General features: G+C 33.9%; 1 protein-coding gene across 1 annotated transcript; it reads left to right on the top strand.

The window, feature by feature from the left end:
- Nucleotides 1-5,516: 5,516 nt before the first annotated feature.
- Nucleotides 5,517-10,955, top strand: LOC143580158 (calcium-dependent protein kinase 28-like). The gene is made up of 11 exons (XM_077063262.1): nt 5,517-6,079; nt 6,362-6,492; nt 6,580-6,621; nt 6,994-7,105; nt 7,226-7,304; nt 8,048-8,344; nt 9,695-9,810; nt 9,901-10,008; nt 10,365-10,427; nt 10,523-10,696; nt 10,768-10,955. Exons 1-11 carry the CDS (start codon nt 5,705-5,707, stop codon nt 10,882-10,884), a joined length of 1,614 nt encoding a protein of 537 aa, XP_076919377.1. The 5' UTR covers nt 5,517-5,704; the 3' UTR covers nt 10,885-10,955.
- Nucleotides 10,956-11,317: the final 362 nt, after the last annotated feature.

The raw sequence follows: 11,317 nt of genomic DNA, 5'->3' as shown, positions 1-11,317 counted from the left end.
ATAAGAATAGTAAAATGTTTAATTATGTGAAAATAATAATGTTGTCTTAAGAAGTGAGGAATCGCGTCATGGGGATTAAAAGTAAAAGTTTATAAGATGATGGGGGTACATTGCGTAAATAGTTGTTAAATGATGTAGTCAATAAGATTATTGTGTGATGACTACACGAGAAGTTAAGTCAGTTTAAAATTTAGATTATTAAGTTAACAATAAACTAACGAAATATAAATTGTTGGTGTTGGCCTCCAATGAGCTTTCCATGGCAATTTGAATGGCCCAACGAACTAACGAAAAACAACTGAGTTGGACAGCCCATGAGCGTTACATGGCAATTTGATTGTCCCAACTAATTAACGAATTAACAATGCAATGAAGTTTGTCGGCCCAATGAGCGTTACACGGCGTTTTAACCGACCAAACTAAATAACGAACTATCGAAATAAATATGGGTAGTTGGAGTATCTTGTGAACCACCACGTTTGATTACTCCAACAAAAATACGAAAACAAGTTAAGAAATGGATAGTAGGAGTGCCCATGGGTTCCATGGATTTTTCACCCAACTAACCATTTAAATAACGGAACACAATAATCGGGAAAACCGAGTTTAGCCACGAACCACCGTGAATTCGGTTAAAATCAGCCTAAAGTGTCGGTCATATGGCATTTATGGGTCTCGCTCGGGTCCATAGGGTTGAGTACTGTGGTCAGGTTATCACCCAGGTAAGGAATAGCGTCTTACCTTTGGTTCTTGGAACCGTTTTTCCAGTGCCTAACTCACAGTATCTCTTCCCCTTTCATTTATCGTAGGGACATGCCACATAACCTAGCATAAGGTGTACGAGTGAAAACAACAGGTGGGAATTCTTAAGTAATTTCCCGAAAATAAAAGCAATCTAGTTTTTGAAAAGTTTTCTTTGAATGTTGTGGCATAGCCTCGGAGTTTGTGTGTGTGTGCATAACAATACAATAATTAATAAATAAATAATTATCTAAGAAGCTGTAAACAGTTTAAAATTTAAACACATAAAGGTAAACAGATAGGCACGTATAGCGTTCCTAAACATGTGTCTAAGGCAATTTCTAATGACCTATCTTAAACCTTCGGCTTTGATACCAATCTGTCATACCCCAACCTACAGCGGAAATGCCGGGGCGCGAACTGATTTTCACAGCTCTCAAGGTTACTATCATGCACAATATTTAAATGACAATATCTATTTATTTAATTAAGTTTTCAAATAAATCAAATACAAAATACAACTCATTAAACAAACAATAAACACAAATTTAATTCTTGATTTTATCTTTTCTAACATAATTCTTCACTAAATCTTCACAAAGTCTTGCAACTAATTCAAGCGATAACCTGCATATGCGTATAAAATAGAATTTTGTCAACAACACATGTTGAGTGAGCAACACACCAGTTTAGTTGTACATAAAGTATATATAACAAAATACGTAGCTGCAACAAGTCATATGAGAATAACAAATTAACCAAATGAGCAAGTATAACTGAGATGTCGAGAAGCACAAAGGCTATAACGACTGGCGTATGATCATACTATTATGAAATTATGTTGGACCTCTCCAAATGCGATTCACGTAAAGCATGTAAGCATATAAACAAGTAAGGTATAAGTTGTTAACACATAAGACAATAGTTGCAGTTTTGAGTATAAGTATATATGAGAAATATAATTTACGCATATGTCCCCAAAACGTGAGAAAACGAGTAAAATAGGGGAACTTGGTACTCACCTCAAAGAGGAACTCGATGATTAAGATAATGAGAGTGCGGGAGAGTCACACGCGAACGTTAAAGCCTAATGAGAAACGAGAGAAAATGTATACGCTAAGTAAATAATTTATTATGAACACTAGTTGAACAATATTAAATTAATATTATAATAATATAATAATATATATAAGAATTTATTATATAAAATAATTAGTTACATTAGTAAAACATATCTTGAAAAATATTACTTTTAACTTTTAGAAATATAAGTATATATATAATTTACTTGATTTTACATATAAATATTACATTTTTAGTTAATATAAGGCTAAAATAAGAAGTAAAACTATCCTAAGAAGTGTAAGAAGTGGTTTTTACCCTTAAAAAAAATAAAACACACCGAACAAAAAACACACTAACAATATCCACCATCAGATGATCACATCCAACGCCCGATATTACTTCTCACACTTTTTACAAATAACTCACTTCTTATTCTAACCCCACCCTATATATATATATATATATATATATATATATATATATATATATATGCTTATATACGTATATACACGAAAGAAAACGTGGGTTAAACGAGTGTCATAAGGTTGGTTTTCGTTAAAATAACTTTAAGTTATTATTATTATTAATATAATTACTAAATGATTAAAAAAATAGCTTAACAAAAATTAACAAAAACGTCGGGGTGCAGGGGATCGAACCCGCGACCTCCGCCACCAAAGTACCATGTGTTAACCAACTGGCCCCAATGGCGAATTGCGATATATGTCCAGCTCGTTTAATTATAAACACAACAGATTCTGGATTAAGAACCCTAGAAATTCAAATCGACTGATCCCGTCCCTGATAATCTAATTGATGTTGGGGCTATTTATCTACATGTAAACACGACTCTAAACATATATTTAATTACCTCTTGCGATGATCAGTGATGGGTTAATGAAGAACAGCAAGTGACGGCCAGAAACTGATCACGAACGGCTATGTACTGAGTTTGTAAATGCAATTAGGGTTAGGGGTATGAGTATCAACGGCTAGAAGATGCAGGTGATGAGATTAATTGAGCTATAACATCCTGATTATATAGATTTGGGAATTAGGGTTCATTACGTGAATAATAAGTTAAGGCCCAAGTTCTGGATCCTTCTAAACGTAATTGAACGAGGGATTAGGGTCGGCTAGATGCGAATTAGGGTTTAGGATCACCTAATTAAACTTTGGTTGATGGATTTGGGCTCAAGAACAAGTTAGGGTTTATAATTAATCAATTCGGGTTCAGGTTGGGTTTGGATCCAAGTATAAACGGGTTAGATGAATAAAATGGATAATAATATAACTGATTTTCATATATGATACGTTTATTTAAATAAATAACGATTAACTAATAAACGGCACTTAACTTTATTGATTAAAATAATCCGAATATTAAAACGGGTCGGGTTAAATTAATAAATATTAGTTTGGAGAAACCGAGTTGTTACACATACTTTAGTCTTATACTCAATAGCCACACGATCACGTATTATCCATGTAGCTATCAACCCAATCTCTTCCCATAATCTACAATAAAAAGTGTGTATATATATATATACTAGCTTTTGAACCCGTGTATTACACGGGATTCGTCATATAATAAAAATAAAAAGATCTATTATCTGAAAGAAATGAACAAAATTAAAGAGAAGATAAAATATATAATACAAACAATAGGAAGTCTAAAATCTCAAAGTTACAAATTTGATTTTTTTATATACAACATTTGCAAAAATTGTTTTGACCAATTACCCGTGAATAACTATGATTAATGAGATGAGAGATTAGAGAATTAACAGAGAAATTATAACCCATTTCTCAAAACTGTTTTGTCCCATGACCCATGGATATGTTGGATTAATAATATGAGAAATTAGAGAATTGAAAATGAAATTATAACCCAAGTGCCAAATTTATTTTGGCCCATGACCAATGGATAGTTAGGATAAATAAGATAATAGATTAAAAAATTAGAAAGAAAATTATAACTCATTTGTCAATATGGTTTTGCTCCATAACCCATGAATATATAGGATAAATGAGAATACAAATTAGGCCTATAATGAATGTGGGATTGCCACATCATCCTTATTATTTTCATTTATTAGTATAGTCATATATATATATATATATGTGTGTATGAAAAAGCAGTGTTTAAAATGCATGAAGTAACTATACAACCTATCAGTGCACACCAAGTTTTTAGGATGCAAGAACTGTTCTCTCTAACAAAGCTCCCCCTTATAACTTACTATTTTTACCGCTCTCTTCTAATCCATTTTATATGCCGAACCATGCTTTTCCAAATATGCCCACTATTTCTTTAATTGCCAAATTTAAGTTTTGCCGGTATAAGATAAAATTTGAAATAATCTTTTGTAAAACATCTAATAAAAAGCTGATATGACATAGTCAAGCACTGCTTTGCATATGACTTGATACTTAATGTTATAAAAAAAACTTGCAGAAACTACAAAATTTAAAACCTCTTTATACATCCTTTTCATAAATCGGATAAAGAAGATCCATTAACCTTTTTCTAGTACCTTCGAAAACGGTGTCTTCCCTTCAATTATTTGAAACTGAATAATGAAGTGAAAACATGTTTCTTGAAGTGAAAGTGGTTGGGTCTAAGCCGACACAATATGTTATGTCATAGGTAAATTAAGCTTTGGAAAAATGCGTACAATGAAAGAAATAGTTGAAGTATTAGTGTAATACCCAAACTGAATCGCTTGACCCATTACCTTAAATGCTTGAAATAGATCACCATTTGCAAACTTTTAAGAGCTTGTATACAAAAAGAAAAGAAAAACATTAAAATCAGCTTCATATGCAAAACAAAATGTGATTACCAAAAGTACCCATTTGATGGGGTCCTTCAAAGATTACGCTCCTCAACAGCAACTACTTGGTGAGATAAGTTATCAGAGAAGAAATGCCTTGGTGAAAGCAAAATCCCTCGTGTATGATAAAATATTGGTAGAATAACAAGAAAGGCATTTGAGAGTAGGGTTGTTACTTTTAAAAGAAACCATAAACTGAACAAACCCGAACTGAAAGAAATGACTAACTCGGAGTGAAGTAGTTTAGGTTGGTACTTGGCACAAGTTTTTGGGTTTAGGGTCAACCCATATAAACTTTTTGTTTGAAAACCAAATACATTTATATCATTATATGAATAATAGAACTTGCTAAGTGCACAACTTCTCTTGAAGTAATTGTAGGAAAGCTTGATAGATAGACATGTCACCTGTCAAAATAGTAGTAAATGAAAATAAAAGAGAGGACTACCTATAAGAATAACATATATCGAACAAAACCTTGCTTTATTATAATAGTAGATTTATAGAAATGATTTATAAAACTTTCTAATTAAAATAAGTAGTAAAAGATTAAGTGATGTAGTATGTGTGTATACTACAAACACTATTGCCACCATTCTAGTTGTAAGAAAGGATTATACTTCTTTTGGGGTTTCAAACCAACTTTTTTTTTTTCTTCATGGCACTTGAATTATTCACACGATTGGATTGGAAGCTGTAATCTATTAAGGTGGGGTCCTCTTCTTCAACACCCAAAACGTCTTTTTGACCATCACCACCCAACCCCGCCCCTCCTTCCACCATTCTACTACACAATTTCCCCAGCCATTTTTCATTTCATAATTTGATCTCCAAAAATCCAATTGTAACAAGAACCAAAGATTCAATTTTTTCATCCAATTTGATCGAACGAACAAAATGGGTGTCCAAGAAATCCAATTTTAACAAAAACCAACGTCAAAGATTCAATTATTTTCTTCCAATTTGATCGTATAAACGAAATGGGTATCCAAGAAATCCAGTTTTAACAAAAACCAACATCAAAGATTCAATTTCTCGTTCAGTTTGATCGATAAAACGAAATGGGTATCTGTTTTTCGACCACCAAGATTAGTGGGTTCAACAGCGGTGGCGATAAGCATCCTCCCGCCATGAGCAATGGCGGGGGGCAATTGCATAATGCCGGTTTACATAATAAGAAAGAACCCATCAGGAATCAACGTCAGAAACAGAACAACTATTATAACCAATATAAAGCAAAAGTCAGGGGTACCACTAAACGTCAGCAGAAGGTGACTCCTTGTGGCAAAAGAACAGATTTTGGTTACCTTAAAGATTTTTACCAAAGTTATACGACCGGAAAGTTGTTGGGTCATGGTCAATTTGGCTATACATATGTTGCTGTTGATAAAGCAAAAGGAGATCGTGTTGCTGTCAAGAAAATTGATAAAAATAAGGTAGTTTTGTTACCAATTGATAAAAATGTGCAATTTGGTTTTAGTTACTTTGTGTTTTATTACATGAAACTATAAAAATATTTAGTGATTTTATCTTACAATAATTGTTGATATAGTTCTTGAAACACTTAGTTGCGACCTTCTGATTGAAAATTCTGGTCATGTCACTGTTTCCAAACTTTATCGTACATTATTAAAAGTTTGTATATTATTAAAAATTTGTGCACTTAGCTATAAAAATTAGTGGTCTTTAAGACCTTTTTTTTTGAAATTTTGTAACAGATGGTTCTTCCAATTGCGGTTGAAGATGTTAAACGAGAAGTCAAAATCTTGCAAGCGTTAAACGGTCACGAGAATGTGGTTAAGTTCTACAATGCATTTGAAGATGACAACTTTGTCTATATTGTCATGGAGTAAGTTTTGTTATAAATTTGCTTTATTATTCGAATTTTTATATGAAAAATCAAATGTTGAAATTGACTTGAAGTCGTGTGTTTCAGGTTATGTGAGGGTGGTGAGTTGCTTGACCGGATTTTGTCAAAGTAAGAATCCGGATCTTGTGAACATGAAATACATGCATCTATTCGATGTTGACTTTTGAGGTCAAACTTTATTTTCATAAACTGAGAATATGAATTTAAATCCATAATTATTTGCTTGGTAGCATTTTATTTAAGAATAAGCACAAGATATTCAAATATTCTTGAAAATATTTCAGCACATGTAAATTTTTGAAACTTAACACCACTTAATTTGACTTCATAAGTCAATTGATGTTTGTTTATATGCAATATGAAATTCTGATCTTGCATATATTGATGTTTGTATACAATATTGGACCCATTATCATATATTTGTTTCTTTTTTATGCCATACAAACAAAACCATCAAGATTAATCTTTCTCATTTTGCAGGAAAGAAAGTCGTTACACAGAGAAAGATGCAGCAATTGTTGTAAGGCAGATGCTGAAAGTTGCAGCCCAATGTCACTTACATGGTTTGGTACATCGTGATATGAAACCGGAGGTTAAAAATTAACTATCATCGTGACTGAATATTACAAATTACTTTCAAAATGCGCACTCAAACACCCCTTAAAGTATGTCTCAAAACAAATATTAACATGTTTGTATTATTAATTTGTAGAACTTTCTTTTCAAATCCCCGAATGAAGATTCACCCTTAAAGGCTACAGATTTCGGTCTATCAGACTTTATACGGCCCGGTGAGCAACAATACCAAACTACAGAAACTTAATTAACCTAATCGTAACCGAATAACTGAAACCTATAAAAGCAACGGTTTGGTTTTATTTAAAAAACATTTTTTCTGTTTGGTTGCAGTTTCATTTTTCTGTTTTGCATCAACCAAAAACCAAATTTCAGTAGTTTATATGAAATTAATAAATGATGTGGCCCATGTATTTTAGGCTCATATTTAGGGACGAGACCGGTATGGAAACGAAAGCGTGCTGAAATATACTAATGCCGAAAATGAGCGAAAGCATATGCCGAATGCCGTGCCAAATTTATTGGTTTAGTACCAGTAGCATTGAAAATACCAAAACCGAAGGATATTGAAAACATGAAAAACAAATACCGATACCGGTACTGATTGTGTTCGATCGGTTTCGGTTTGGGTTCATCCTTCTCAAATTCATTATTTCAGGGCATTTTTCTTTCGGCGCAAGATTCTCAAATGGTAAAACCAAAAAATTCAAAACCGAACCCATTGCGAAAACTGAAAAAATCAAGACTAACGGTTCTCAAAAACCGAAATTTTGGTTTATAGTTCAGTTTGACCAAAATGGTAAAACCGAATAAACGAAAACCGTAGAAATTGTAAAAACAGAAAAATTTTATTGTTTTCTTGCAAGGCTGCAAGTATGATGACTTGCAAAATGTTATTGTTTTCCTGATCACCTTTAATATCTTTACTTTTGGCATGAAAAATGTGTAACTAGTGCAGGAAGAAAGTTTACAGATATAGTTGGAAGTGCTTATTACGTCGCTCCCGAAGTACTTAAGCGTAGATCGGGCCCGGAATCCGATGTGTGGAGCATTGGAGTGATCACATACATTCTTTTATGTGGGCGAAGACCCTTTTGGGATCGAACAGAAGACGGTATTTTTAGAGAAGTTTTAAAAAAGAAGCCGGATTTTAAGCGCAAACCATGGCCCAATATTAGCAATAGTGCTAAAGATTTTGTAAGGAAATTACTCGTCAAATATCCTCGAGCACGGCTCACTGCTGCACAGGCCCTATGTATGTATATGAATTTATTTTGAATTTTTTAAAGACAGAATTACAAATTTTGTTCTTTAAAAAAAGCCAAATTACGGTTCGTGTCCTTTTTTTAGTTTCCTTGCAGGCGGTGTACTTTAAACTTTTTTTTCTACACGTTATGTCATTTACACTAACTGAGTTAGAAAAACTCAGTAAAATAACCTCACGTGAGAAGCATGTGAGGGCATTTTTGTCTTTTCACCTGTACCTGCAAACACAATCATCAATCACCATCATCAATAATAATAACATAACCACACTTCTTCAATCACCATCATCAATCTCACCAACCAATTCTCCATCACAGGCTAAGAAAAATCCACCCTAAACACCCCCGCCGGACTCACCACCACCACCACCGGAATCAATAGCCATGAGTGGTGGCCGGAAAACCGACTGTAGCTGCTGCCGTACACCCCCTAAACACCCCCACCGTAGCTGCTGCCGTACTGGTGGCCGGAAAATCGACTGTGACCACCATCGTAGGATTCAGATCTGCGATTTCGATTTTTCAGATCTGCGATATGCGATTTCGACTTTCAGATCTGCAAGGATTACGATGGTAGAGGCGTAGTATTGTTCCGATGGACGGTGATGATGGCGATTGAACGATGGGGGAGGCGTAGCGGTGTTCCGGTGATGACGGCGGCTGGACTGTGGTTGTCTTTCAGAGAGAGAAAGATGAGAGAGAGAGTTGATCTTAGATTAGGTATTGTTGGTGGTGGTTTATGGTGGGAGTGGAGATGGTTTTCGTCGTCGGAGAAGACGGCTGCGGTGGCTTGCCGGAGAGGGAACCCGGTGGCAGGCAAGGGAGGAAAGGACAAAGGGGGAGACGGGGTGGGTTGGGTTTTGTTTGACTTCAAGGGGTTTTGTTTGCAGGTACAGGTGAAAAGACAAAAATGCCCTCACATGCTTCTCACGTCAGGGTATTTAACTGAGTTTTTCTAACCCAATTAGCGTAAAGGACATAACGTGTAGAAAAAAAAAGTTTAAAGTACACCGCCTGCAAGGAAACTAAAAAAAGGACACGAACCGTAATTTGGCTTTTTTTAAAGGACAAAATTTGTAATTAATTTGTAATTATGTCTTTTTTAAAATATTGTTTAGCGTTAACCTTATAAAATAGTAACCACGTTTTCCTTAGTCATTCCATTCTTTTTGTTCATAGTTGCTCAATTTTCATTAATTGTTCTAGTCGTAAGTAATATTTTTATAAATTTAAAATTATCTAAGACAAATAAAACATGTATGAATCTTGATTACTATTGGTTGAAGTTTTCTCTAACTTTTATGAGATTTTATAAGAAATGATGCCTAAATTTTTTGCAGCACATCCATGGGTTCGAGAAAATGGAAATGCTTCTATGATTCCTCTTGACATTTCGGTTCTATCCAACATGCGTGAGTTTGTGAAATATAGTCGCCTAAAGCAAATTGCTTTACGGGTAAGGATTTGTTTGATGTCTCTTTCTGTCAGTTGTCACACGCGTGCTAGATCGGGAATATTAAATGATAATATTTTAATGTGTGAATAGGCATTGGCTAGCACACTTGATGAAGAAGAGATATCTGATCTCAAAGATCAATTTCAAGCCATTGATGTAGACAAAAATGGTGCTATTAGTCTTGAGGAAATGAGACAGGTGAGGAAATGAGACAGGTGTTTTCATGTTCTTATGTTTTTTTACTATGCTTTTTATTTTAGGGGTGACTTTACATAAAAGTAACCAAGTTTTCCTAATGTTTCATTAAAGTCAGTTAACTTTCACAGGTGTTTAATCCTGTCGAATTTTTTATAATTTAAAAATTGAGGCAATATTAGCAGATATGGATCATTTATTTAGGATTGAGACACCTAATGAAAGTTGATTGACTTTAGACAAACGAAAAAACTCTTGAGTTACTTAACAAACCACTTTCTGAATTTTTCCCTTTTATTTTTATTTTATAAAAATATATGAATGGTGATAATATGTTATACATGTTTGGTTTATGGTAGGCTCTTGCTAAGGATGTTCCATGGAAGATGAAAGACTCGCGTGTTTTGGAGATTTTACAAGCGGTAATTTAGTTATCTGATTATTAATATCATATATAATTGTTTTTTAAAATGCGCATCTGAACATTATAAATTTATTATAAAATGTTGTGAAACAGATGGACAGTAACACGGATGGGCTTGTGGATTTCTCTGAGTTTGTAGCTGCTACTCTTCATGTTCACCAATTAGAGGAACATAATAATGAAAAATGGCAAAGAATGTCCAAAGCCGCCTTTGAGAAATTTGATGTTGATAAAGATGGATTTATAACTGCAGAAGAACTTAAGATGGTAAAGCTTTCTTAAGGTCAAATCATTCATGTATTTTTCTTTGACCATCTTTTTTTCTATTAATTTTGCAGCATACGGGTTTAAGAGGGTCTACATATCCGCTACTAGAGGAAGCTGACGTGGATAAAGATGGAAAGATTAGTCTTCCGGAGTTCCGGAGGCTATTAAGAAGTGTAAGCATGAGTTGAGAGAACCGAGCCCGACTGCCACTATGGTTCATTTTTCAGCTAAATTCATACCGAAAATGAGAAAAAAAAACAGTGTTGTTAAGAATAGTTGCAATGTTTTGAGTATGGTGTGTGTGTTTGAGCTAAATTTTCATGGGTTAGTAGTCAGTGAGAAGGAAATAAGGAGGAAGTTCATGCCAAGATTGAGTAGTGTGAATTTTTTTTTTTGGGCAAAATATGGTGGTGGTGTGAATTCCTTTGCTAGTGCTTTAAGTGGTTCTGTTTTTATAGTTTGATGAGACAAACAATTTGTAAATATGTCTCTCTATATATAATGCAATGATTCGCAACACTAACCATACCGGTTCATTATTTTGTTTTTGATAACATGTTTTGGATACACTATTTTTACCAAAGCCAAGCTATTTCACATTGTAAATTTTCAACCAACAAA

Source organism: Bidens hawaiensis, unplaced genomic scaffold, assembly GCF_021521415.1.
Source record: "Bidens hawaiensis isolate Kalapana, Puna unplaced genomic scaffold, B.hawaiensis_p1.1 tig00030260_1, whole genome shotgun sequence".
NCBI lineage: Eukaryota > Viridiplantae > Streptophyta > Magnoliopsida > Asterales > Asteraceae > Bidens > Bidens hawaiensis.
The sequence above is the reverse complement of the archived record's forward strand: the minus strand, read 5'-3'. Positions and strand labels throughout refer to the sequence as shown.

What these genes read in the sequence shown, in the direction of transcription:
- LOC143580158 (XM_077063262.1), top strand. Translation starts at nt 5,705, where the DNA reads ATGGGTATCTGTTTTTCGACCACCAAGATTAGTGGGTTCAACAGCGGT. An exon ending in AGAAAATTGATAAAAATAAG is followed by an intron (nt 6,080 to 6,361) that starts GTAGTTTTGTTA and finishes ATTTTGTAACAG; the next exon opens with ATGGTTCTTCCAATTGCGGT. An exon ending in GTCTTGAGGAAATGAGACAG is followed by an intron (nt 10,009 to 10,364) that starts GTGAGGAAATGA and finishes GGTTTATGGTAG; the next exon opens with GCTCTTGCTAAGGATGTTCC.